This window comes from Saccopteryx bilineata, chromosome 4 (assembly GCF_036850765.1).
Source record: "Saccopteryx bilineata isolate mSacBil1 chromosome 4, mSacBil1_pri_phased_curated, whole genome shotgun sequence".
Lineage (NCBI taxonomy): Eukaryota > Metazoa > Chordata > Mammalia > Chiroptera > Emballonuridae > Saccopteryx > Saccopteryx bilineata.
Window position 1 is genome coordinate 35951212 of NC_089493.1, and position 27952 is coordinate 35979163.

Here is a 27952-nt window from a genome sequence, read left to right on the forward strand (position 1 = left end):
AGTAGTTTATGTGGGTCCTTCATTAACATTGTCCCAAAATCTCAGTTCCAACATCTCAGTGTGTACATATGTGCACACACACGAGAATGAGAGATCTCTGTGTGATGGCTCTTCAGAACCATCTTTCCAGTAGCTGAGCCAGGATGGCAATGGAAAATCTAGAAGCTTAGACTTCTAGACTATTCCTTTAAATATATACTAGATCACTGGTTTATCCTTTATAACTCAGGAACAGCAGGAGGGAAGAAATGCATTGGGACGAGACATGGGGAAAGGGCGTGGAGCTTCCATTCACTCTACTGGTGCCCCCTCCCCCTTTTTTGAACAATGTAAGCTACTGAATTTGAGATGAGCCCAGCATGGTGAAATATCCTCCATTTTTTTTAATGAGTCTGGGCATTTATTTCCCTGGATTTGTTCTGGAAACCTCACTTCCTGTCCTGTCTTGCCTAGGGAAAGCCATTTCCTTCCAAGTGGAGTTCTTTCTTGGACTAAGAACTCACTTCGGTTGTAACTTCTTTCCTGTTTCCCCAGACAGAGGCAAGCAGAGAGCCACTAATGGCCTCAAAGAGACCTGTGGAGAGCATTTACCATTACAGTGCCGATCAATGGGAAGCCCTCTGCCTTGCCCAAATGGGATCAGGCTGAGTTGAACCTGCACTCAGTACTGCGTGTGGTTCTCTGGAGGAAAATCACAGCAGGACATGCCTGAGTTTTGGAAGACACCCCAGGCCATCTGGGGGATATATTTATTGTACTACCCACATATGCACAGGGAAAACATTAGAGGATGGTTATTTTTCCCTTGGCATTTATTGACTACTGTGTCAAATACTATGCTAAGTCCTTTCCACACATTATCTTATTTTACCTTCCCAGCAATCCTGCGAGGCTATCCTAATTTTACAGACGTGAAAACTGAGGCACAGGGGGGTTCAGTAACACGCTCAAGGTTGCAGAGCCGGTGAGTGGAGGAGCTGGGACAGAATTCAAGGAGGTCCAACTGCAGAAACACACCCGGAAATCTTAATGGCACCCACAGGACCAGTTGCCTTAGCTTTTAATGTCACCAAAGTAGCTATCAGGGTCAAGATTTTTTTTCTCTTTATTATAAATTTAGACACTTTGCCTGAAATATAACTTCAAGTAAATGGGCTCACTGCTTTCCTTGACCTATTCCTGAGAAACACATTCGCCATCCACTACTCAGCCACAAAATCACACACACACTTTTCACCACTTTTTAAAGATCTAATGGACTAGACTTCCCTAATACTCATTCTTAAGAACAGGCAATTTTCTAGACTCCAGAGAATATTTATTTGCCTCTCTCCAGTGCTAACACATTCAGCAGTAGTAAATTAGGTCTTGAAAGAGACCCATTCATTCTTTGGTGCCATTGTGTACACTAGCAGAAATACTGTGTGGTTTAAAATAATGTATTGGTATCCTGAGCGCCTACCCTAAGCAGTTCAGACCCAAAACAGAGACTTTCATCTGCACAACACTCTCAAAGGATTTTGCATTTGGGAATGTCTTTATGATCATCTGTCTTTTCAGTCTGGTAAAGGAGGTCAGCAATTTTCACCGTTTAAAGAAAAACTGCTTTGTGGGAGTTCAGAGGAGGGCAGACACAGTCACACAGGGTAAGGGGGAGCCAGATGGCAAAGAGGGAGAATTCTAGCAACACTCTCCAGTGTTCCTGGACAGCCCAGCTTCAAGAGTAGATGGGTGTCTGAATCCAAACCTTGAGTAAGGCCTTCCGATCTGGGATGAACCCAGGTGAGGACCAATCACTGCCCTCACCCCCAGCACCACCACCATCAGCACAACCAGGCTTCTGCAGGGGCAGGGAATTGGGGGTGGGAGGAAGGCTAGAGTTGAGTTGGTAGGTTGGCAGTGCCAGGTTCGGAATGGGATTTGGGGAGAAAAGATGAGACCCAAAAGCCGAGTTTGGTAGAGGTGGGCTGGGTGGGAACTTCACTCCAACTCACTCATTCACAATGTCCGCAAAAAAACAAAAATGTTCCCCCCCGGGAGGGGGGGGGTCTGGTTCCCATCACAAAGGGGTTGCGAAGCAGTGGAGAGGGAGTTGGCCCCTTTCGGGGCCGCGCACGCTGAGGGAGGGGAGCGCGCACCGGCCTCGCCCCCGCCGTGGGGTCGCCGCTCTCCGGAGCGCGCTCTCCGCCCCCTCTCCGGGCGGCAGTGGCGGCCGCGGCAGCCGCGGCGGCAGCGGCGCAGGGGAAGGGGCGGGCGGGGGCGCCGCCACTCCCTCCTCCCATCGCGCTCCCGCTGCACCGCGCTTCCCGGCCCCGAGCGAGCGAGGAGGCTGGCGCGGGGGCCGGCCCGCCTTCCTTCTCGCCGCCCGCGGCGTCCCCGGGCAGGCGCGCGCCGCGATGGCAGCGGCCGAGCGGGGCTGAACCCGCTCCCGCCGCAGCCCCCGGGTTCCTCTGGCCCCAGCCATGGCGAAGCAGTACGATGTGCTGTTCCGGCTGCTACTGATCGGGGACTCCGGGGTGGGCAAGACCTGCCTGCTGTGCCGCTTCACGGACAACGAGTTCCATTCCTCGCACATCTCCACCATCGGTAAGGGGCGGTGGCCGAGGGGCGCCCCACTCCCCGCCGCCGCCACCTGCCCGGTGGCCCCTTCCCCTTCCTTCCCCACCCAGCCCGGGAGGAATGGTTCGCCTCTTGGGCTGAAGGCGGGGATGCGAGAGGCCAGGGCGAGGGCATAAATTCCGGGGTGAGGGGGACCTGAGCCTCGGTTCCTGGAGGTGAGGGGACCCTGCTGCTGTCTGTGACCAGAGATGGGTTCTCCCGGCTGGCGCTGGGGAAGCTTCCCATTGAAGCCGAGAGAACCCCGGGCGGGTGTAGGCCTGGGTGCCCTGAGCTGGGGCAACGGTGATCTTAGCCACGAAATGACACCCCCACGCCTCCAAGTGCAGGGGGGGTGATTTAAAGCCTTTGCTCCGGGAGTTCAGGGCAGGGAACCCAGTCACTGAGTCACTGGGTACCCCCAGCTCAGGGGCAACCCAATGTGGAGTCTGAAGGGGGAGGAAAGGAGGAAGGGAGGAGCCAAAGGGATTGAGTTGCCTGGCACAGCTATGAAGGTAAGCCACAAGGTAGGACACCTGGAGGAGGACGCAGATGGGGTGAGGTGAGACACCATCATTTTGTGAAAGGAGCACTTACTAGCCAGTTCCGGAAAAGCAGTTGGCTGAAGCATCTGCTTTGAAGAAGGCAAGGAATATCAGGACTACTGTCAGAAGGCAGGCAGGACCTACCTTAGAATACGTCTCTTTAAGACCTGGGCGAGTACCTCAATTAGAGCATTGCTCTGATATGCCCAGGTTGTGGGTTTGATCCCCTGGTCAGGGCACATACGAGACTCAACTAATGAATGCATAAGTAAGTGGAACAACAAATCGATGTTTCTCCCTCCCTTCATCTCTCCTTAAAATCAATCAATAAATCATACATGTTGGATCTGGCAATGCTGGATCCTTGTGCTTAAAGGAACAAGGCCAGGTGGCATTCCAGATAGGACTGTGATGGGATCACTTGTTCTGGCAGGAGATGGTGGCCTCCCTCTGAGGATGTCTGAGTTGAGGGAATTCCACCCACATCTAACAGGTTCCCTGACTGATGCCTGGAGCAGCCTCAGCACTGCCAGGTCTCCCTGCCGAGACCCCTCTCCCCTCAGACAAGACCCAAGCACTCAGTTCTGCTTGAAGCTTCTGCCCTCTCTCCCAACACTGGCCAAGAGAGAAGAGAGAGCAAGCAGGTAGAGCCAGGAGGAACAGAGTCTGTGGTTAACAGGCAGGGCTGGAGACCTCACTTTGTGGCAACATGACCTTGAATATCACTTAAGCTTCTGACCTTTAGTTTCTCCCCTGTAGAATGGGAATAATAGTAATACCTACCTACTAAGGCAGGGGTTGGAAACCTTTTTGGCTCAGAGAGCCAAGAACGCCACATATTTTAAAATGTAATTCTGTGAGAGCCATACAACAACCCGTGTACATTACGCATTATCCAATAAAAATTTGGTTGTTGTCCCGGAGGACAGCTGTGATTGGCTCTAGCCACCCGCAACCATGAACATGAGCGGTAGGAAATGAATGGATTGTAATACATGAGAATGTTTTATATTTTTAACATTATTATTATTTTTGTTAAAGATTTGTCTGTGAGCCAGATGCAGCCATCAAAAGAGCCACATCTGGCTTCCAAGCCATAGGTTCCCGACCCCTGTACTAAGGTGTTGTGAGGAATAAATGAACTAATGTGTGTGAAAGCACTTAGCACAAACTCAAACACAGGAGGAACCTAGATAATGCTGGTGTCATTACTGTTATCATCAGACCTCCTAGGGGCTCGTTCTCTCTTTGCTTCCTTATCTTCAAGGGACTTAGTACGGTCAGGGAACAGACCCATGCATTCATTTTTACCAGAGAACCTGGAAGGCAGGAACTCGGGGCTCAGATGAGACACCTCAGAGGGATGGGTAGGGCACAGAGGCCAGGAGAGAGGGCTGCATGCCTCTGGGGAAGGCTCAGAGGGAAGGGGGGGGTGGTAAGAGAAAGGCCTGGGAGTGAGCAAGGGAGTGGCTGAGGAACCAGATGGGATATGAGGACGGATGCAGGTGTGGGGGCAAAGGGCAGCAGGTTAGTACTTAAGAAAACTTGCACTGGTTATTTTGCGGATGGGCCTGGAGCCAGGAGCTGCTGCTGCACTATTGCAGAGGGTGGTGGGCTGGCTGGGGGCCCCTGGCTTTTGCCTTACGAGCAGTAGTTTGCACCCTGGTATCCTGGCCACATTTCAAGTTCTAAGAGGGACCCCAGATTTTCCCCTGGAGAGCTTTACTCATTCACCTCACTTCACAAGCTGTTGGGCTCTTGCTCGGTGCTGTGGGGGAGTTAGCCTCCCGAAGGAGACATGTTCCCCTTTCCCACAGACAAATGAGGGAACTGCTGTTTCTGAAATACCAGGATGGCCTTTCTGAGGCTTGTGCTTTCCTTAAGTCCCTGACCCCCACAGCACTAATTACCAGCCCTTCTTAATGTCTCTTCTACTTTGCTTTCTCGCGTGTTAGATATTACTTCCAGCCAGACAGGTAAATGTGTAGTTTTCCCTCACAGGTCAGAGGGACTGGCTCAGAATCCTTCTGGGGCCGACTGCTTGTGGGCAGAGGTGAATCTGAACTGGGTGGAGGTGTCTCTACAGCTCTCTAGCCTTCCTGTCCCCACAAGTTCCCTGATATATTGACTTACAACCTGCAGACAGCTCTTTGTGTTTTTCTCTGCTTCTAAAGGCTGGGTCCACCTTTGCTAGGATGCAGAAGACTTTTAGGAGTTTGGATTCTGTGGAAGAGAAAGAACCTTGTCTTTCACACATCAGTCTTACAAAATCTGCCCACTGGGTTTCTTAGACGCCTTCTTGTGGAAAGCTTATCTTACCTCCGCTGGGGCATGTTTTTCAGCATTAACAAAGACTTGGGGAAAGAGTGGGATGATCAGGAAAAGCTCTTCCCTTTCCTGGATGGAGAAAGTCCTCTGTAGAGATGGAAGGGGCAGCTGGGAGACAAATCAAAGAGCAAAGAAAATAGGCGCTACCTAGTCATATTCATTAATTTCTCCGGTCAAAAATATGCATGTGTCTAGTAGGTAGGCTTGGTGCACACACCTGAGATTCCAGGATGAGTAATACACGTGGTTGCCTTCTCAAGGTGCTCCTTGTCTCAGGCACATTCTTTAAACCAGGGGTCCCCAAACTACAGCCTGCGGGCCGCATGCGGCCCCCTGAGGCCATTTATCCGGCCCCCACTGCACTTCCAGAAGAGATACCTCTTTCATTGGTGGTCAGTGAGAGGAGCATAGTTCTCATTGAAATACTGGTCAGTTTGTTGATTTAAATTTACTTGTTCTTTATTTTAAATATTATATTTGTTCCCATTTTGTTTTTTTACTTTAAAATAAGATATGTGCAGTGTGCATAAGGATTTGTTCATAGTTTTTTTTTATAGTCTGGCCCTCCAACGGTCTGAGGGACAGTGAACTGGCCCCCTGTGTAAAAAGTTTGGGGACCCCTGCTTTAAACTTACTGGCCACTGATCTATGCACCTTTCTTAGAGCTTCTTTTGTGAATGGGGAAGATGAGGCAACTCACCAAGTAGTGCCAAGAGAGAGTTCGGATTCTTGGACCATGCTGATACCGCCTAGGCTGGCACTTTCGTGATTCACCGTTTATGCCACTTCTAGTAAGAGCCTGTGACATTCCAGAGATGGGCCTGCCAGGGAGCAGTGAGGAGACCTCTCAGTAGGCACTGACCACCCTTCTTTCTAGTCAGCAGGTGGGCAGGTGGCCCTGCAGCTGGACCTTTGCCACCGGCATTCTTTCCCATGCAGCTGGGCTGACCCAGATCCAGTGCAGAGGTGGGTAGCTGGTGCCTTACTGTTCTTTGCTGTTTCCCAACAAGACTGTCTTACTTGTTAAATTAATTGAGCATTTACTACAAAGCACTGTGCCAGGAATTTAGAGACTATTCCATTCCACGTTTTCCTGTCCACAGAAGCTTGTAATCTACTTGAGAAGGCAAGGCTGGCCCAAAGAGTCTTGGCCACAAAATAACGTATCTGTGAGCACTTGGTGAAGTAGTCTTCAAATGTAGGAGATCCGTGATGATCATGATCGTTACTGTTAACAAAGGTCTTACAGTCGTTATCAGCAGCTAAACCATGATAAGACTGCGCAGGAGGCAGCCAGTGAGTGGTGAGGGGTCCGGAGTGCCGTTGCTATAACCAAGTGCTAGGGGAGGTTGGAGAAGGAGAGCCGCCCGGTGGACCTGAAGCTGCAGGGAAGGCTCAAGGGGGAGGGAAGCCAGAGTCAGGCTTGCAGTGTGGGCTGCTTTTCAGTTCCTGTAGGGGAAGGAGCAGATTGTGTAACAGGAGCCGAGACAACAGAGGTGGGAATTCAGTGGGCGTTCCTGGGGCTCTGAGCAGTCTGGCTGGAATAGAGGGGGGTTTCTAGGAGAAGAGTGAGAACGTTCCTCTGTTTATGTCTCTGTCTCCCAAACTATACTGTAAGTGCCTTGAGGGTGAGACCAAATCTTATTCCTCTTTGTTTTCATATTCCTAGTATAGGCCGGGGCATGATCTCCAGAAATGTTGAATGAATGAATGAATGAATGAATGGGAGCAGAGGGCATTGAGGGCCTGGCTGAGTGGGTGGAACTTGAGCCTTCACAATAGAACAAGTTTCTGAGCATGGGAATGATGTAGTGAAATGGCACTTAGGGTGTTGGCTGGAAGAGGGGTTAAGGCTTGCTGCAGTCAGCCAGTCAAGGGCTATTATAGTTTCTGGGCATGAAGGAACCTCTCAGTCCATTTTCTCTCTTCCCCCACCTACCCCCTCTTTTGGCACCATCACCAAATTCCATAGCATTGCCCGTTCCCAGTTCCCACTGGTTCTCACCAGTCAACCTGGCAACTTCTGAAAGGGCCTCATGTGACCTGTGCTGCCTGCCCGGGCAAGGAGACCATGTGCTATCCTACATGGACATCTGCGTGCAGGGACTTCTGGTTTCCATTCTGCATGGCAGCCAGGGGTGACATATAAGCCACTAATGCAAGATGAAGGGACCGCCCACGAGTTTTCTCCTGCCCATCTTTGGTCTCCTCTGAGTATACCTGTCTCTGGTCTCTGGACCTTTTGTTTTAAAAGCCACTGTTCAGCGGCACCAGTCTGGGTTCCGAGGAGGCTGCAGCTGGTAATTTTCCGGTTTGGCTGGTTGAACTGCTGTGGCTTCAGGGCTGCTTTCTCGGGCTGGGTTTGTGCTGTATCACCTTTCTCAGGAAGGTCTGTTTGGATGGAGTCTGACTGCCTGGGGCAAGGATTTGTGGGTGACTGGAGGGGCGGGGAAGAGCAGAAGGAGGAATGGGGCAGGGGAGCTGATCCTGGGATCCAGGTTGCCTAACAAACATCAGGCCGGTGCTTGGGCAGTAGGATCTGCGGGCCCCAGACCGTGAGGCGCTGTGTACCTGTGCTGTGTGACACTGTGGGGGGGTCCGGGCTGGGTCCATGCCCCAAACCTTGGCAGCCTGAGACAGGTCTCTTCCCACCCTGTTCCCAAAGCCCCCCAGAAAGCAAGGGAAGGTGAGATGCCCTGAGTAGATGGAAAAGAGCACAGAAGATGTAAATAGTAAGGAATTTAGTGACCCATGTAGTTAACTCATCAGTGCTTTCTGAGTTCATAGAGAAAATCAGAATGCATTTCTAACCGTTGTTTACTGCACTATGGGTAGTAAATATATACCAACACCAGCCTTCTCTAAATGTACTATAACATACCCAGTAAAGTTAACCATATACATGCAAAGGGTTATCGTATCTTACACATAAATGGGGTATCAAGCCCATTCACCAAATTTCCAACTGATGTTTACTATTTTTGTGACAGAATGCAAATTGGGTAAATTAGATATCATTAGCATATAATTATTTAATATGTTTATTCTCTATCTGAAGGCTCTGTTTATAATAATTTATGACATTGTTGTAAAGTTCAACTATATCAATAAAAAAACAGTTAAGAGGCCCTGGCGGGTTGGCTCAGCGGTAGAGCGTCGGCCTGGCGTGTGGGGGACCCGGGTTCGATTCCCGGCCAGGGCACATAGGAGAAGCGCCCATTTGCTTCTCCACCCCCACCCTCCTTTCTCTCTGTCTCTCTCTTCCCCTCCCGCAGCCAAGGCTCCATTGGAGCAAAGATGGCCCAGGCACTGGGGATGACTCCTTGGCCTCTGCCCCAGGCGCTAGAGTGGCTCTGGTCCCGGCAGAGCGATACCCCAGAGGGCAGAGCATCGCCCCCTGGTGGGCAGAGCTTCGCCCCTGGTGGGCGTGCCAGGTGGATCCCGGTCGGGCGCATGCGGGAGTCTGTCTGACTGTCTCTCCCCGTTTCCAGCTTCAGAAAAAATACAAACCCCCCCCCAAAAAAAAAAAAAACAGTAAGAGAGAGAGAGAGAGAAAGGCACAGACGACCTGCATGAGAGTCCGATGGCCTTACTGGCTCTGCAACCTTCAGACATTTATTCAACATCTCTGTGTTAAGGTTTCGCATCTGCAAATTGAAGATCATAGCAGAATCTTTCTTAAAGGTCACTGTGAAGATTACAGAGCCTAAGGAATACGAGGCACTGGGCAGAGCCCTCAAAATGTGGTAGCTGCTGTATTATTATTATTACTACTACTGTTATCGTTATTATTCCTAGCTCCAGAGACAGTTGTAGAGACTAGTAAACTGCCCATCACTCACGCATGTGGTCATTGGGCACTGTTTACTGAACAGCCACCGTGTGCTTGGGGCTGCGTGAGGAGCCGGGACAGAGCAGTGAGCAGCACGGACAGGAATCGGGGCGCCATTGTCTCACTGTCTAGGGAGCACAGGCGTAGGCTCTCCGTGTCATTTCCATGTCTGGGCCAGTTTCCCCCTCACCCTGGCAGTGCCCGGGGTGGCAAGGAAGAGCTGATGAAGAGGTGTGGAGGAGTAGGGAGGGAGGTGACTCAGAGGGGTTGGGGGTGGCCCTGCCTCAGGCTCTGGTCTCCGCCAGGTGTCCCTCCGCCTCAGGCTGCTGTCCTGCCCCCCCTCCGCCCCAGGGTCCTGATCCCGGATGATGGCTCTGGAAGCCTGGATTCCCTTCCCAGCGCTCTGCGCACCTGTGCCACCGCCACAGCTCTGCAAATTCACCGCGGCTCTGGGGGCCCGGTTCCCGCTCCTTCCTCCTCCTGCCAGCCCCCTCCCGCTCCCCAGACAGCCTGCTGATGAGCTTTATAGCATGAAAGTCGATATTTGGCCATTACCCTTTTACCCCGATTGCCAGCTTTTCTCAGAGTGCCTTCTTCTGTAATCTAATATTTGTGCCCATTTCCCTGTAGATCTGCCAATTTTCTGCATAGGCCTCTGACCTCTCCTTGGCTATTCTGTCTGGGCAGTGAGCTTTGTCAAGAGGACCACAGAGCTTCCTGGACATTTGATTCCTTCTGCTGAGCAGGAAAGGGCTAGTCATCATAGAAAGCCCTATTTTATAACTGGAAAAAGTGAGGTCCTGAGATAAGTGATGACTCACATCTTGCAGGCAGGTGGCCCAAACTCGAACCTTTTCCCCTCCAGTTTCTCCAAACTGGCTTGTGCACGTTCTTGCTCATCCTGGAAGGACCTTCCACAGGTTGCCAAGCGGAACCTGCTGTGAGCCAAAGATGAGAGACATGTGTCACCCCCACCCCATCTGAGGGCTCTGGGATGCAGGGACAATTGTGCTTCTGTTGCTGGCCTTGAAATGTCCCTCTGGGGGACCTTTAAGGATGAGATCTAAGTGTCATCCTCATATTACTATTTTGCTAATATATTTACAGAGAGCTGTGTGACCAGGGCCCCATGATCTACAGAGAGAACTGAGAGTTAGCTTCAAAATGTGGGTCATTGCCTGGCCAGGCGGTGGTGCAGTGGATAGAGCGTCGGACTGGGATGCGGAAGACCCAGGTTCGAGACCCCGAGGTCACCAGTTTGAGCGCGGGCTCATCTGGTTTGGGCAAAGGTTGCTGGCTTCAGCAAGGGGTGTTAACTCGGTCTGCTGTAGCCCCAAGGTCAAGGCACATATGAGAAAGCAATCGATGAACAACTAAGGTATTGCAACAAAAAACTGATGATTGATGCTTCTCGTCTCTCTTTGTTCCTGTCTATTTGTCTCTATCTATCCCTCTCTCTGACTCTGTAAAAAAAAAAAAAAAAAAAAAATGTGGGTCATTCCTGGTCACACTTCCTGATTAAAGTTTTCTCTGTGCTCATCTTTTCTCCTGGCATGCACTGACTTCATTTATTCACTTACTTGCTCATGCATTCATTTTTTCTTTCATTTATTTAATTTGTTGAATAATATGTGACGAGTATCTACCTTTTACCAGGTGATGAGAATATGAAATGAATAGGATACTCTTCTGCCCTCTGGGAGCTTACGGGGCAGCTGGGGAGTCAGGCTTCCAAACAGACAACCAGAGTTTTATGCAAAAACAATGTGACACATAGCTTTGAAATCACAGAGAAGTGACAAATTCCTCCTGGGGAGGTTGGTGAAAGCTTCACAGAGGAAGTGACATTTGAGTGGGCCCTTGAAGACTAAGAAGGCTTCCCCAGGAGACAAGGGGTTGGCAAGGGGGTGGTGCCATCCTCTGCCCAGCTGGGCCAGCTGGTAGCGGCCAGGTCCTTGTCAGACCAGCTGAAGTTTAATTTGATCCTTGCTAGGTTCTGTGGGAGGGTAGAGGCATGTGGAGACCCTGTCCTGTCCAAGGTGTTTGCTCCTGAAGCTCCCAGCCCCATATCTTCCTCTCGGAACCTTCTGTTGACTGTCATTGCGGCCCTGTCTGGGAAGAGGCTCAGGAAGAGAGTGGAGGAGCGCCGGGTTAGTGCCCACCTGACCACCCAGAAGCAGGCTCCGGAAGGCAAGGCCCAAGTCAGGGTCTGTCAGAAGGGAGTGGGACAGGGTTAGCTAGAGCACATAGCACATGTCACAGAGGCCCCATGGAGGTCTGTGCACCCGGCAGTAAAAAGGGTAAGGGAACCGGAACCGATGTTCCCTGAGCACCTGCTTTGTGTACCTACTATGTACACCAAAATAGTGAGCTTCACACACGTGTTCATTCAGTATAGAGATATAAGTGGGGGGCATGGAGCCCTCAACCTGGCGTTGCTAGTATTTGAGAAGTTTCTTGGTACATTCTTCAGGTTAGAGCCTGCAAACACAATTTACATGTATGTGGGTGTACACATGTGCATGTGTCAGGGTGGATCCCCATGAGATTCATGGGAAGGGAATGGCCTTCGGAGCTTTTTTTCTTTATAACGAAGGAGGGAATGATGTTGGTCCCTCTCCCTTTGCTCTCCTGAGGAAGGCTGAGTTTGACAGAAATGTGTTCCTGTCTGAGGTATATGCGCTGCTTCCCTCGCCTGGGACTCTGATCCTTCAGATCTTCTGCCTGCTGGTACCTTCCTGTCATTTAGGTCTTAGCTCAAAGGTCACCTGCTTTCAAAGGTCTCCTCTGACCAGCTGGTCTGAGGCAGCTTGCGCACAGATCTCCTCATTGTCTACTCCATCATTCTGCTTTTGCCTCTTAACACTTCTCTCTCTGAAGTCATTCATTGGCTTACTTATGTAGTATTATCGGTCTTCCCCACTCGAATAGAAGCCCTCTGAAGACAAGGACTTTTCTGCATTATTCACTGCTGTGTCTCTAAGCTTACTTCTAGGCACATAGTAGGCATGCAGTAACAGTTTGGATGAATGAATGCATTTTCCTAAAGACCTCCAGGAAAGGACTTTCCCTGAGAAAAGTCACAAACAGTATTGGTTTTTTGGGACTCCTCAGACAGCAGGAAACTCACTATGCTACACGTGTTTGGGACTGTGAGGAGACAGGGAGAATCCTGTAGGGGTGAACTATTTCCAGTAGCTGTGGCTCTTCTGCTCAGTTGTAGGAGGAAGCAAGAACATGCTCCCATGATGCCTTTGTGGGTGGGTCTTCTTTGGTTTATGAGAAGATGAGGGGCCGGTATCTTAGACTAAGGTCAGTATAGCCCATCGCTCAGGGTCACCACTGCTGTCAGATGATGTCCATGAGCTCAGCCAGGCTGCTGGAGCGATCTTCCAGGACCACCTCGTGGCCAGGGGCTCTGGAGTAGGGACCTCCTGGGGCTCAGGTACTGGGGATATGCATTCCTTCCAGCCTCATGTGGGTCTGGGTTTGACTGGGACACCCTTCTACATGGTAAAAGCCCCTGGATTCCTGGGTTTCTAAAGACTGTCCCTTGAAGATTTTATGTGATGGTGGATGGTAGCCTCTAATGTCCTGGTCCATATACCACCACTGTGTTTTCCATGTTGAGGTTGTCTGTGTGTGTGTGTGTGTGTTTTTTTTTCTTGAGAAAAAAAAAGAGGGATAGAGTGTCATTCTGAAATCTCCAATCTTCCTTGTGGGTAGGCATCCTAATGAGACCTTTGACCAGTGCCCTGGAGATTAAACACGACCTCAGCATTAGATCAGGATTCTGTCTGCCAAAGACTGGGGCCTCTTCATTTCTGCTTCCTGGCACTCCCAGAGCAAGATGGTGTGAGGGCTGACTAAGCGTTTATCAGAGAGCCTGGATGGGGCGAAGGCTGACTAAGCGTTTATCAGAGAGCCTGGATGGGGCCAGCGTGAGGGGCAGTTGGCATGTCATCCCACAGACAGTGAGGCCAAAAGTCCCCGGATGGAAGGGAGGAAGAGGCGGATCCAGGGCAAAGACACTCTCCCCCCAGCCCGTCACCTAACAGTGTGAGGGACATCTGTGTGCCAGGAGCCCTTGTCTTGAATCTTCTCTTGAGCTTTGTCTCTTAGTTCTCCCGCTCTTGTTCCCCTCTCTTGTCCCTCGCTTGGGGGAAATGGCGTTATGAGACTCCTAGCACTGTTGGGCTTCTCTCTTGCCGGAGAAGGGGGCTTTGAAATGGGGATTACTCTTGTGCCTTGTCTGGGGTGGCAGAGTCAGACAGGCACCTCCCCACAGGGTCTGCCTTTCCTAAATCTGTCTTGGGGTAACCCCTTTGGAGGTGACCTCCTGCCACAACCCACGTGAACTGCACGTGTCCAGCACATGCTGTTTTCCTGTGGGGAGAGCCAGGGGGCCTTCCTGGGACCTGGGCTTGGTAACTGGAGCCCACCTGGCTGCAGGGATTGGGTATCTGCCTTGGGTTTCAGGTGTATTAAGTTGTTCCTGTTGCGGCGTCTCATTGCTCCTGAAGAGGCTCAGGTCACGCTGCTGGTCCTTTGGGCTGTGGTTGATCACAGTGATAACATTTGGCACCCGGAAGAGCCCTGTTTCCACTTGAAACATGTGGCACTTGGCAGGCAGGCAAGCTGGCACCTGACATTAACCCATGAGGTGCTGGCCCACCAATGGGCATACACTCACTTTTCCAGAATTCAGGCTGCAGCCAGACCCTGGGGGCCATCTGGGCTCCAGAGTGAGTGGCATTTTCTCTTTTTGTTTAAAACACTCTGGTTTAACGCCAACACGAGCCCCTCCTGGGCTCCCTAATCTCCTCCTCCTGAGGGAACCGACACCATCTTCAGCTAACATTTAATCTAGCTCTCTGTGCTCCATGTTATGGGCTTTATACCTTATCTCATAGTCCTCACAAAACTCTCTGACACCGGGGATTGTCACCCCTATTTTATAGGTGAGGAAACGGAATAAACAAGAGGTTAAATAGTTTTCCCAAGACCACACACATAGTTCATGGTAAGGGCAGGATTGAGACCAAACTCTGACCTCACAGCTGTGCTTTGAATGACCATGCCATTCTGTTTTTGGAACCACACTTCCTCCATGCTTTCCAGGGCTTTCTCTGGAGGCAGACAGTGATGGTAAGGCATGTTCTTTCCCCTAGGTGTGCCCTGTTCCCTTCTTCCCACAGTCTGCACAGCTCCTCCTCTGCTAAGCAGGGAGGCAGGAAGCTCAGCCCGGTGTTACTGCCCAAAGTGCGCCATCTTGGGAGCCAAGTGAGCGCCAGTGCCTGCCCCCTGCCCTGTCCCTTTGGCCTGACCCAGCCCCCGAGCCCCCAGTCGGGCCTCACCTGTGCTCGCAGCTCTCTGACAGCAGCTGTCACTGTGCTCCAGGCCTCCGGGTGTGGCCCAGCAGTTGCTGGGGGTGGCTGGAAGGCAGAGGCCGTGTAGCCAGGGACACAGCAGGAATAGCCAGAGGCCTTCCGGAGGCTACTGGTCTATCAAGACCTGGCACTGGCACTTAACTGAGGAGCTTTTTCTTGTTTTATGTTTGTTTGTTTAGCAAGAGAGACAGACAGGAAGAGAGAGAGATGAGAAGCATCAATTCTTCATTTTGGCACCTTAGTTGTTCACTGATTGCTTTCTCATATGTGCCTTGACCAGGGTGCTGCAGGTAAGCCAGTGACCCGTTGCTCAAGCCAGCAACCTTGGGCTCAAGCCAGTGACTATGAGGTCATGTCTATGATCCTTCACTCAAGATGGTGAGCCTGTGCTCAAGCAGACAACCTTGGGGTTTCAAGCCTGGGTCCTCAGCATCCCAGGCTGACGCTCTATCCACTGCACCACCACCTGGTCAGGCACTGAGGAGTTTTTCTTGCTAGTGTCTGTGAAGCATTCAGATGGTAAAACACACGTCCCTGCTCTTGAGCCGTGGGCACGGATCTCTCCTTATGCTGTCTGGGAGAGGGGGTGCCGCTAATGGTATCGCTATGTTATGCCCGGCACTATATGGAGGCAGAGATTATGAAAACAAACAAATGAAAACTTGGTTAAATACAAGGTATATCATCTGCCCCTTAGGCATAGTAGGGGCACTAGTTGCTGCATCTAGTCGGAGCTAGAAGACAAAAAATAAAAATAAATATAAATGTGAAAAAAGGAGGCAGCAAGGGACAGGGCAGAGCATTTTAGAAGTCTTCCTCCTAGCCCCATACTTGAAATGTCTTGCCAGACAGCCTGGGGGGAGCCATTAGGTAGCAGCGGACGGTCCCAGGCTGTGAATCTCCAGGCATCCTGAGGCACTCTCTAGGAAAGTGGGGTGTGCTGTGAGACCGGGAGGTGGGGTCTGGTGTGGATGGGGGGCTGCGACCCTGCCCCTGCCCCTCACTCCAGCCAGCACAGTTGTGCCTTAGGCATCCCTGCTTCTCTTCCCACCTCTGCCTCATGCGTCTCTTGTTACCAGGTGGCCAGTGCCCTCTGCGTTGTCTGGCAGGAACTGGTTTGATTGCTTAGTTAGCTCCCCTGGTCCCTATTGGCCAGGTCACCTTGTGGGTCACCACCAAGCCCATTGATGGGCCTCTGTTTGGTCAGATATCTACCCCTGGTCCAGTCAGGAGCTACTTTTCTGCAAATGATACGCAGAGCAGAGGCTTTGGGTTGGGTGGTACCAGCCAGTAGAGGACCTTGGGTGTCTCAGGCGCCATGATCGATGTATCTAAGGTGCTAAAAAAAAAAACCCATGAGCTGCCTGGCATGCTTTGGGTGCTTGGTTGGGAGGGAGCCCCAGCCTCCTGACTTTCTCCGCCCGGGGCTCCAAGGTCTCTGGGAAACTCGGCTGGAGCTGTGTGGAGGTGGTCTGCTTGTCTCTGCACACCAAGTCGTCCTGTGCCTGGGAAAGGAAGCAGGCTCTCTCGTAGAGACACTGAGGTGGTGCTGTCCAGAGGGATGCTCTGGCCTTGGTGGAATCATGAACTCTCAAGGAACAAGGGGTCCCCTGCCCCACATGTGCCCACTGCCTCTATCTAGATGCCTGATAATGCCAGAACAGGTGTGTGTGTGTGGGGGGGGGGGCGCTGGGGTGTGGCAGAAAGGCTTTACAGCCTTGAAGAGTTAGGAAGCCCCTGGTCGAGTGAGGAGTAGTACCCTGGATAGGTTTCAAATGATTGGTGTCCAGTTCCGGCTCAGCCATAAGATGTGGGAACATAAGCAAGTACTTGGCCTCTGTGTCGCACGGTGATCATCTCCCCTGCCCCCTGCTTCACAGGGCTGGCACGAGAACTGAGAACTGAGGGGTCTGGATTCCCCCACCAGGGGGTGTGCTGTCTTATAAGGATGGTAATGAGCCTGGGGTGTGGTTCTGCCTAGAGCTGGACTAGACAGTGGTTCGCAAACTTTGTGTGTCTGAGATTTAGCAGGGCTGGGGGTGGGGGGCAGAGAATTTGTACTCCTTACCTTCTCTGCTGAGGCTCAGGCTCAGGCTGCAGGCCCAGGGACCTCACTTTGAGAACCACTGTCCTCGAAGCTGCTGTCAGAAGTGTGGGGGCTTAATGCAACGTCTTGGGGCCTCGGCCACCACCTATTAGATCAGAATCCACATCTAAACACAGTCCCCTCATGACCTGCGGGCACCTTCAAGTTTGGGAAGTGCTGCCTTAGAGGAGCCCGGATGGGAACACACTGGAGAGGGGGTGGGCGTGGATGAGGAATCTCTCCTTCCCAGAGATTCTGAAGGTGCCACCGAGAGGGGTGAAACTGCTAGGACGTGCTCAGAGGGGGCCGATGAGGACAGGATGAGCACAGCTGAGGGGAGATGCGAAGGAGAGAGGACCGTTCTCCAGGGAAGGGGGAGAAAGCAGGAGACTTCTGAGGGAATGAGGTAGGCCTCAGGGTACGGGCTTCCTCAGGCAGCCCTCATTTTACCCATCAGAGGGGACACGGTACCCTCTTGAATGCCTTCAGCTGTGGGGAGGGGACGCACTGGCCCTGAGCCTTCAGCAGGGAGGACAGTAGCTGTCAGGAGTGGGAGGGGGGATACACGTCGAATAAACGGTCTGCTGAGCAGCTTCGAGGGCCCAGCGAGGTGACAGCATGAGTCTGCAGGCAACTAAACCAGGCCAGTGTCTTTATTCTCCTGTCCCACCTGCTCAGGCGTGGAGAAACACCAACAGCTATGCAGGGAGCCAGAAGCGGCCATGGATGTCCCCTGTCACAGTGGGCCAGGGGGTGGCTGGCAGGGTGGGCCCAGTGGAAGGTGCAGCGTAGAGTAGAAGGGATAGATTCCACTAGAAGATCCTTGGGCGGCTAATCCTTACATTTTAAAAAAGAGGGGAGTGGGTAGGAGAGGAAAATCCCTCGGAAGGCATAACTTTCTCTGTTCCCTCAGTGCATAAGGAGACAAAATGGAAGCATTTGACTTCTGAGATATTACAAGTTTTATTGGGTGGTCAGGAGGGCCTAGGTTATAAGATGGTGGGGGTGCTGTGAGCCCCCAGAATGCCTCAGCCTTGATCCTTGGCCACAGCCGCAGGGCTAAGAAGTGAGGGAGGGGGCGGGGGAGACCAAGCTCAGCTTCCCACAGGCCGGCTGGGGTGGCCGCGCCTCTTCTTACCGCTGTGTGCGCGTTCTCGTTCTCATTCTCGTTCTCGGGGAGGCTCCCTCAGTCTTGGGCTCTCCTCTCCCAGCTCGGCTCTTCTCCAGGACCTGCAGGGAACGGGATACCAGGCCTAGTCACGGCTTCTGTGCCTAGTTAACATACAGCTCTCCATCATTCCCACAAGACACAGCATGAGGGGTGGCCCAGGCCGGGGTCTCAGACAGGCTTCCGCTATGGCTGTGCTGGCCTCAGGCCAGCTTTCTCACCGCCTGGGCCTCAGTCTCCCTCCCACCCAGCTCTGTAACGCCAGGGGCCATGTGTTGTTTTTGCTACTCTGTGCACCTGTCCCTGTGCAGGGCACAAAATAAATTCCCATAGAAGTTTGTGGAATAAAGGAAGTGGAACCTTCCTTCTCCACCCCCACCCCTGACCCCTGGTGGCCACTCTGCACAAGCACCATCCTTGACCAGGCTTGCTGGGCTTGGAGGAAGACGAGCTAGGCTTATTATAAAATGAACAGAAATGCTGGTTCTCCTGGGAAGAAGGCACTGTACCATGAAAAACACAAGAACTTCCTGATTCCCTTCTCTGCCAGGTATTGGGGAGAGGCAGATTCTTGACAGGTGCCCCCTCCCTGTGCCGCCCCCCCCCCCCCCCACCTCTCAGCGCACTTGGAAGAATGGCTGCCAGGCATTGTCCGTTTGGAAAAGTACAGCTCCGCAGATGTGAATCAGCGTGGGCAGGCGAAAATGATTCACGTCTGACCAATTCGATTTAGTTCAGGTTGTCTGTTCTGAACCTTTTTCTCCTTCTAATTAAATGGTGATTGGTCTTGATGGTGTGAGGGAAGAGCCTGCACTTAATCTGCTGAATTTGTGGAAAGCTGGGACAGGGCAGACAAGGAGGGAGGCATTTCCGTTGGCAGAGAACTAACGCCCAGGTGGAATGACAGCCGTGCGGGGAATTCTGGCATCTTCGGGGGCTTCGGGGCTGTGCTGGGCAGCTCTGCCTTTCCCGTGTTCTCCACCTGAACACTGGCTAATGGTGCCCATTCCTGACTTGTCTCCAGGGACAACATGGAGACTGAAGCTTAATTAACCTACTAGATGCAGCTCTTGAGTCACCGGGCATGCTGCCTGGGCACAGTCAGAGCTGGGGAGAGGCGCGGTGATGAAAGCCTCCACTCATCTCTCTGTCATCACTCAGATCCAAGCCTCTGTGCTGCTGCTGCTGCTGCTCACGCTGACACTGACGACAACGACTTCTCTTGCTGCAAATTTCCTCAAATATGTGTTCTGTCCTGGGCTGGTCTGCCAAATCTCTGTGTCCCATGTCCTGTGGCAGCTTAGCCCCTCAAGCCCGAGAACCCCGTCTGTCTCCTCCCCCCCCCCCCCAGTTATATGCATTTCGCCACTGCCTCTTCATCTGGCCATTGGCAGTCGCTCACGAGCTCCCATGGTGACTAGGACAGTGCTAGGGCATAATGACAGCTGCAGTCAATTGAATAGCCATCAGGTGCCAGGCACTATAAGTCACACGGTCCTCTCAGTGACCCCCCCTGACACAATTGGTAATGTCCCCATTTTACCGATGAGGAAATGGAGGCTCAGAGAAGCAAGGTGCCCAAGTTGTAGTTATGAGTTAAGTGACCAAATTCAGAGTTCATCTCAGGCCTGACTTCAAAGCCAAGGCTCCTAGCAAACAACAGTGCCTCCTGCCGTAAACCAGTTAGTCAATGACAGCAACACCAGGCCTTCTCCTTGGTGGCCCTTGGCTAGGGGCCGAGGGCTTCATTCACACCACGGGGTGGCAAAGTCCTCCTCTCTCCAGGGCCCGTGTGCCTTCCCCACATTCACAACAGCTCCCTAATCGCTCCTGGTTATTAATAAGGCAGAGAGAGAAAAGTCCAGGCCCATGAGATGGATCGCTGTCCCTAGGAATCAGACTTCCAGGAGGGAAAAAATACAGCGGTTCTCTCAGGAAGTACAACTAGGAAGACGTCACCTGTGAATAGCGTGAGACACGTTTGGGGCTAAGTGAGGCAGTGATGAAGTGGATCCCCCATATTCACTCACATTCACTTCCTGGGCCCCCATGCCCTTTATTTTCTTTTTATTTTATTTTATTTTATTTTTTTATTTAAATAAATTTTTATTAATGTTAATGGGGTGACATTAATAAATCAGGGTACATATATTCAAAGAAAACATGTCTAGGTTATCTTGTCTTTCAATTATGTTGCATACCCATCACCCAAAGTCAGATTGTCCTCCGTCACCTTCTATCTAGTTTTCTTTGTGCCCATCCCCCTCCCCCTCCCCCTAACCCTCTCCCTCCTTCCCTCCCGCGTCCTCCCTCCCCCCACCCCTGGTAACCACCACACTCTTGTCCATGTCTCTTAGTCTCGTTTTTATGTTCCACCAATGTATGGAATCACGTAGTTCTTGTTTTTTTCTGATTTACTTATTTCACTTCATATAATGTTATCAAGATCCCACCATTTTGTTGTAAATGATCCGAAGTCATCACTTCTTATCCATGCCCTTTATTTTCAGCTCAAAGAGGAAGGGAGGCCCCATTCAAAGCACCAGACACTTCCTTAGGGTCAATTTTTGGTTCAGGAAGGCCTTCACCCCATGCCCTCTTTCTGCCACATTAAGCTAAAGGTGATCCCTTCAGGAGTGAGAGCCTGGGCCTTCCTGTTCAGTTCTCCGTGGGTTCGCAGTTCCTAACTTTCTTGCTCTCTTCCTTCCCCCAGGTGTTGACTTTAAGATGAAGACCATAGAGGTAGATGGCATCAAAGTGCGGATCCAGATCTGGTGAGTTGGGCGGGAGGAGGGGACCTCGGGCCGCTCCCTAGCTGTCATTGCCATGTGTAAGATCCTGAGGCTTCATCTGGGAGAACTGGCTACCTACCTGTTCGATGGAAAAGCCCAACTCCTGCTCCCATGAGCCTTAATCTCTGATCTTGTCCTTAAGAAACTATATGAGATTGACCACAAGTCACCAAGGGGCAGGAATTAGAATTGGCAAACGAGCCACTGTGGGTTTGTCTGAGAATAAGGTTTTGTCCTTGGGCTGTGCCGCCTTGTGGGAGGACTGGAAGGAGGAAGGGCTACACCTCATCATTCAGGATGGAGCGCTGGCGCCTAGGGTCCTCAGTGCAGCACGGCGCAGTTCCCACAGGTGGCCACAGGGGGCTGCTGTGGCTCTCTGGCCTGCTGCTGCCGGAAGCACTGCCTTTGCCAGTGTGGGTAGCTGCCTTAGCTGCCTCCTATTCCAGGGTGGTGTGGGCATTGCCTGCAGAGGTCCCATAGGGTCTGGAGGTGGAGCGGTCCGATTAGTCTGGCCACAGTGCCCAAATTCTAGAGAAAGTTGTCCAGGCCCAGTGAGGCTGTGGCTTCGGTGCAGATGGAGTTGCACCAAAGCTGTGTCAGTACCAGATGATCAGGCATCCTCCTGCAGAATCAAGTGTGTTCAGATCCCCTTAGAGACCAAAGCTCTGCTGATTTTTCACCCTATAGCTCCCCAGTTTTTCCTGCATGGGCACAGAGTCTCCCAGCCCATGCTTCTCTGGTCCCTGCTCTACTGAGGGACTGGCTTTCTACTGCAGGGACACAGCGGGGCAGGAGAGATATCAGACCATCACAAAGCAGTACTACCGACGGGCCCAGGTGAGCTGCCGTTTTCAGGGCTCAGGGGTAGGATGCTGCCACTCACACCCCCAGCTCTGGGTGTTTGAGATATCTGTGTCACTCACCCCAGATAGGGCCTTTGGGTTTCCCACTGGGGAGGGGAGCCTCAGGGCAGTCTTTGAGTTGTTCGTCCATTCCTTCATCAGTTGTTCCCCGAGCACTCACTCTAGGTGGGTTCCCACCCTCACTCTTCACCCTGGACCCGGTCAAAGTGTTTGGTGCCTTCCTACCTCAGAGATCTGTAGTGGGCCTAAGAAGGAATAGCTCTGTGGGTCTGAGACAGAAGAAGAGATTTCTGGGTGCTGAGGGGTCCTCATTGTGCGAAGCAGAGAGCAGGAGAGTGGGACCCGGCATTTAAGGTGCCGCCGCCGCTCGTGCCCGTGACTGTGCTGTCCCCCTGTGTGTCTCTGCCTCCCCCATCTCTCTCTCCTCCCCTCTCTCTCAGGGAATATTTTTAGTCTACGACATCAGCAGTGAGCGCTCTTACCAGCACATCATGAAGTGGGTCAGTGATGTGGATGAGGTAGGAGATGCCGCCTCTTGTCAGGGTTGAGGGAGGCCACCTCAGAGGGGAAGGGGAAGGGAGGGCCCCATGGGAAGGGCCAGAGCGCTTAAGGTTGGTGAGCAAACACTGCCAGGAAACCTTGCCTTTTACAACCCCAGACGGAGTCCTCTGGGTAAGTAAGACATGGGGAAGAAGCCTGAGCTGCCATGCCCTCCATGGCCTGTGCCCTACCAAGCTTCCGTGCTGGTTCTTCCCCACCAAGGAGGGAGGGCGAAGCCTACCGTGTGGACATCTTCTTTCCTGAATCTCAGGACCAGGTGCGGGTCGAGCCCCGGCTCTGCCGTGCTGGCTGTGGGGCCCTGGCCTAGCCCCTTGAACTCTCTTGCGCCCACGCTTCCTTATCTATAGACTGAGGGGTTGGACTTAAGTCCAGTATCCTTTCTAGCTCAGATACCGGTTGTCTAATGGAAGCACCAGAATTAGCCAGCGTTTCCTACCCTAAGCTCTCCCTATGACACCCCTCTGGTCCCTGGGGTCAGCCGTGGTTCTGGGAGGAGCCAGGCACCTGCACCCAGTCAGCCCACCCTGTTCATAGGGCTCTGAAACTTGGTGTGGAGGCCACTGCAGACTGTCTGGTGGGGAGACGAGAAGGAGAGGCAGCACTCACTGGCCGGTCTGCTTGTCCTCTGTCCCTAGTACGCACCAGAAGGGGTCCAGAAGATCCTCATAGGGAATAAGGCCGATGAAGAGCAGAAACGGCAGGTGGGAAGAGAGCAGGGGCAGCAGGTAAGCGGGCGTGAGCTGGCCCAGTCCGACCCCGGGCTCCGCCGCCTTCCGGGGCCCGTCCTGAGACTGGGACCCAGGATTCTGTCGCCACCATCAGGCACCCTCACACCCCCGATGGTAGGCTAAGGCGCTGGGTGAGTTGCCATCCGTGAGGGTTGGCTCCGTGTCCTTCAGGACGGTGATTTGGGGTCCGTCCTGATAAAAAGACCTCTTGGGAAGCGACCCTCCCAGCTCTAAGTCCCCCAGAGCAAGGTTACCTCCACTGACAAGCTCACCCCAAGGTTAGTGATGAGGGAGGACTTCAAGTTCTGACTTCTCTAGCAGCATGAAGGCGTAGCTGCCGTTACACAGTCACCCACCCCTCCACACGCCCTCTGTCCTCCTTACGCCTGGAAAGAGCTAGGGCAGGAAGTGAGGGAACGAAGGGCCCGTCATCGGAGAAGCCACGGGGCGGAGAGGGTGAGAGGACGGTGCTGAGGGGATGATCAGACACTCAGGAAGCCCGCCGTCCTCCCAGAGATCAGAAAGACAGACGCCACCGAGACAGGAGTCGTCCAGGCACTCCGAGGGCCTCGAGAGCTTTGCTCGGCCTCTCAAGTCAACGGGTTTCCTCTAGCACTTGGGATAAAACTGATGTTTTTGGTATTAAAAAATAACACACAGTCACTGAAGAATTTGAAGGTAGAAGCAGAGCCTCCTGGAATAATGGTACTTCTTGAGCACTGTGCGTGCTAAGCAAGTGCTCTGAGATAGATGTAGGACCCCGTTTAATCATTGCAGAGCCTCGGCCAGCAGACACAGTGGTCCCCCTTTAACAGAAGACAGAGCCGGGGCTCAGAGAGGATAAGTGCCTTGTCCGAGCCCGTTCAGCAGCTGAGCGGCAGGACTGCTATCCAAGTCTGGGTCTCTGACTCCGATGCCCAGGGTGTTCATTCATTCACCATAATGCCATGTGTTTCGGTGCCTTTGTTTCCTGATACGATATGTGTAGTATGTGTGTATGTTAGCCTGTGTCTTAGAAGAGCTCTTAGCCTCATCTGAGACGTCACCTGCTCGGAGAAATTGTCACAACACAGCATGGGCTCCGAGGGCATTGGGCAGAAATATGGGCCAGGTGCTGCGGGCGCCCCCCTTCCCGTACGCTCTTCCCTTGCAGCTGGCGAAGGAGTACGGCATGGACTTCTATGAGACAAGTGCCTGCACCAACCTCAACATTAAAGAGGTGAGGACCCTGCGGCCCAGCTGCCCTGTGTCTCTGGCTGAGTCTGGAGTGGGGAAGCAAGAGGAGAAGGTGGCAGATAGGAGCCAGATAGGATGAGGCCTCGCCCCTTGGGCAGTTAACGGGTCGCAGGAGGAAGGGGAGGAAACGCTGGACTAACCCGTGCCCCCTGGTCTCCCCCAGTCGTTCACGCGCCTGACGGAGCTGGTGCTGCAGGCCCACAGGAAGGAGCTGGAGGGCCTCCGGACACGGGCCAGCAACGAGCTGGCCTTGGCGGAGCTCGAGGAGGACGAGCGCAAACCCGAGGGCCCAGGGAACTCTTCCAAAACCTGCTGGTGCTGAGGGTCCTGTGTGGAGCGCCCAGGAACCCCCTTTCCTGAGGAGCCTGCGGGCAGACGGGGAGTCGGGGCTCCGCCCGCTTCTCCTCTGGTTCGGGCGACGCCGCGGAACACCAGTCGCTGCTGCTCCTCTGCCTGGCCCCAGAGCGGCTCTGCTGGCTGTCCCCTCTGCGCGCCCCGGCCCCAGCCCCGGAGTGGTCTCCTTCAGCCCGTGTCCCCAGCCGCAGGCCTGCTGTGAGCCCCAGGTGTACGAGGAGCACTCTCACCGCCCCGGGCTCCCCAGAACACAGGGGTCTGCAGTCAAGGCCGCCCGATGCCTCCTCTCAGCGCGTCTGTGTCCTGTCTGCTGGTTCTCTCTTCTTCCGCCTTCTTTCTCTGTCCCCACCTGCCCTGTTCCCTGTGTCCTGCTTTTTGGCTGCTGGTGCAGCTTCTTCTTTCCCTCCTTCCTAACCCCGTCCAAGGGAACGGACTCAGGCTCGGGGCTGTTCCATCTCTGCTCCTGGGAGAACCCCAGCCTGCTTTGTGGGGGCACCGAAGGCAACGGGGCGCTTCCTCCTGCCCTCTCCTCCCCACGGTGGCCTGCGCCGCGGGCCTGCCTCACTGGTGAGGTGGGAAAGTGGAGCGTCAGGGTTGGGAGGAGGCTCCGAGGTGGTCCTCAGCCTGGGCTGCCCTTCCTCTCCCTGCCTGCTGGCCCCCCAGCTTTGGCCTTGCTTGGCTACCTGCCCACCTGCGTCTTGGGGAACTGAGCTCGGAGACAGGTGCTGCAGAGAAGAAAAACAAGTAACGAGGGGTGGCAGGGACAGACGTCACCTCCATTCTCTACCTCCCATGCAGCATGCATGCAGCTCCTCCCCACCCAGGCTCCTGGATTTGAAGACCAGACCAAAGCCCAAGGGCAGTGCAGGGGACGCAGAGCCCTGGCGGGGTGACTGGCAGGCCCACCGAGTCCTCCAGCAGGAGGAGCGTTTGCCTGAGGGCAGTGCAGGGGACACAGAGCCCTGGCGGGGAGACCGGCAGGCCCACCGAGTCCTCCAGCAGGAGGGGCGTTTGCCTGAGGGCTGTGCAGGGGACACAGAGCCCTGGCGGGGTGACCGGCAGGCCCACCGAGTCCTCCAGCAGGAGGGGCGTTTGCCTGAGGGCAGTGCAGGGGACACAGAGCCCTGGCGGGGTGACTGGCAGGCCCACCGAGTCCTCCAGCAGGAGGAGCGTTTGCCTGAGGGCAGTGCAGGGGACACAGAGCCCTGGCGGGGTGACCGGCAGGCCCACCAAGTCCTCCAGCAGGAGGGGCGTTTGCCTGAGGGCTGTGCAGGGGACACAGAGCCCTGGCGGGGTGACCGGCAGGGCCACCGAGTCCTCCAACAGGAGGAGCTTTTGGAAATGAAGGCCTGGGTCCTATATGTCGGCTCAAGAGCAAGGGAGAACAGGCCAGGGACAGCGGTTTGCAAATAAAAGGGGACTTTGGGGCTCTGGGTCCCACCTCCCAATCCTGGCCTGAGACGGGCATTTTCCCCAGCTCCCTGGCAGGTGCGAGGCGGGCCTCCACTGAACCCAGCCTCCCTCAGCCTTCCGGAGAGCCAGAGTCTGCGAGCGAAGAGCAGGGCCTGCGTGGGAAGATGGGCAGCAGGCCCCGGGGACTGCCCGGTGCTGCTCTCTCCTCCGACCGCTCTGCGGCGACAGGCGGAGGGAAGAGGACTCCTCCCGAGCTTTCTGTTCGGGTAGAAGTTTTTAAACCCCATATGGCTCAGGAGTAGCTTTAAGAAGGCCCTTTAAGGAAGGGATACATCAGTTACCACCCCTAGTAGGGGTCCTCCCCACCTTCCTCAGTGAGATAATTTTATTTTAATTTTTTATTGATTGATTGATTGATTTTAGAGACAGAAGGGAAGGGAGAAAGGGAAATACTGATTTATTGTTCCACTTATTTATGCATTCATTGGTTGATTCTTGTATGTGCCCTGACTGGGGATCAAACCCACAAACTTGGTGTATTGGGACAACACTCTAACCAACCGAGCTACCTGGCCAGGGTAGGATGATCATTCTTAAGCTATACATTAGCCGCATTGCATGGCTGGGGCTGGAGCTAAAACAGAACTAGGCACTGAGCATTCACCAACTAAGGGCCAAAATCCAGGACACGCCCATGTGAGGGATGAACAGAAACGGGGTAGGCGGGTGAAGCCCCCAGCCCTTTCCTCAGACTCTTAGCAGTCTAGGAGACAGCAGGAGAGGGTGCCTCAGGGTGCGGGAACCAGGTTTGCACAGGGGAAGGAGAAGGAGGGCAGGTGGCTTTAAGTCACTGGCTAATGCTTCCTTGAGGACTGAGTCCTCATGTGTCAGGCAGGGCACAGCAGCACCACCCTGGGGAGGGGGTAATGCCACCCTGGGGTGCCCGCAGGCAGTACTTCACCTTCACCTTTCTCTGAGGATCAGCGGAGCACCCTTGCCATTCTCAGGACAGAGGAACTCTATTTTAACTGCCCTAGGGATTCTGAAGGGAAAACGGGTTGAGATTCTATGGCCTGATCAGCCCCATCTTAGGGCCACCGCTGGGGAGGTAATGGGAACCAGGGGCACAGGGATGTCAGGGTGCAGTTACAGGTACCAGAGTCAGCCTCTTGCCCCTAAACTGCTCCGCTCCGGGAGGTGGCCCGGGGCCTGGCGTTAGGCCCAGACTGTTGGGCAGGCGGTCCTGCCTGTTTACTCCCCGCCTCCTCTGCACCTGCTGTCCTGAGACTCAGCCCCCCCCCCCCAGGCCCTCCACCTGCTCCTGAGCCCCCGCCATCTCCCTGTGACGGGTGAACTTTGTGTACTGTGTCTCGGGTCCAGTATATGAATTGTGAGCAGGGTTCATCTATTTTAAACACAGATGTTTACAAAATAAAGAATATTTCAAACCACAGGTGTGGCTGCCTGTATGAGCGCCTGGGAGTTGGTTTCACCGAGACCCGGCAGCTACTGGGAGAGGCAGTGCTGGCAGAGGCTCCACAACCTTAGGGCAGTGGCAGTAGAATGACAATGGGAGTGGCAGACTCACAATGTCACCTGCAAGGGACCCCCCAGGAAAGCCCCCCTCCCCTTGCAGTGGGCTTGGACTGCAGAAATAAGACTGAGCGGAATCACGGAGCTGATGAGTATCTGTCTGAGGGAGTCTAAAGCTGAGAAGGTTCTCCCCTATCAGGAGCAGGGACCAATCAGGAGCAGGGCCCAGTCCTCCTGAAGGCTCAAGGAGGAAGTAAGTCATCTTTCAGATTTCGTCCTAGCCCTTTGAATACTCCAGGGGAGCAAGGCAAGCAGAAACCTTGGGAGGTCAGGGGGCCGGGTAGCTGTTGAATACTATACTTAAGGGTACAGAGTTGACGGAAGAGGCAGAGAATGTTTGGGGATGAGGATCAGGTGAAGGAAGGAGTAAAACAAGGTAGGGCGGTAGACTTGACCTTCCCTTTCCACCTTCCGGAGCGCTTGTAATAATACTCCGTTTCCTCCATCCTTCCTCTGTCTGTGTGAGAT

General features: G+C 53.5%; 1 protein-coding gene across 1 annotated transcript; it reads left to right on the forward strand.

The window, feature by feature from the left end:
* Positions 1-2166: 2166 nt before the first annotated feature.
* Positions 2167-27342, forward strand: RAB15 (RAB15, member RAS oncogene family). The gene is made up of 7 exons (XM_066276008.1): positions 2167-2586; positions 20658-20718; positions 21513-21573; positions 22040-22117; positions 22796-22885; positions 24042-24107; positions 24288-27342. The coding sequence occupies exons 1-7, from the start codon at positions 2463-2465 to the stop codon at positions 24444-24446; spliced, it is 639 nt and encodes a 212-aa protein (XP_066132105.1). The 5' UTR covers positions 2167-2462; the 3' UTR covers positions 24447-27342.
* Positions 27343-27952: the final 610 nt, after the last annotated feature.

Excerpts from the sequence above, each read along its gene's own strand:
- RAB15 (XM_066276008.1), top strand. The coding sequence starts at position 2,463 with ATGGCGAAGCAGTACGATGTGCTGTTCCGGCTGCTACTGATCGGGGAC. Across the intron at positions 20,719-21,512 it reads AAAGTGCGGATCCAGATCTG|GGACACAGCGGGGCAGGAGA; the intron begins GTGAGTTGGGCG and ends TTTCTACTGCAG. Across the intron at positions 22,118-22,795 it reads GGGTCAGTGATGTGGATGAG|TACGCACCAGAAGGGGTCCA; the intron begins GTAGGAGATGCC and ends CTCTGTCCCTAG.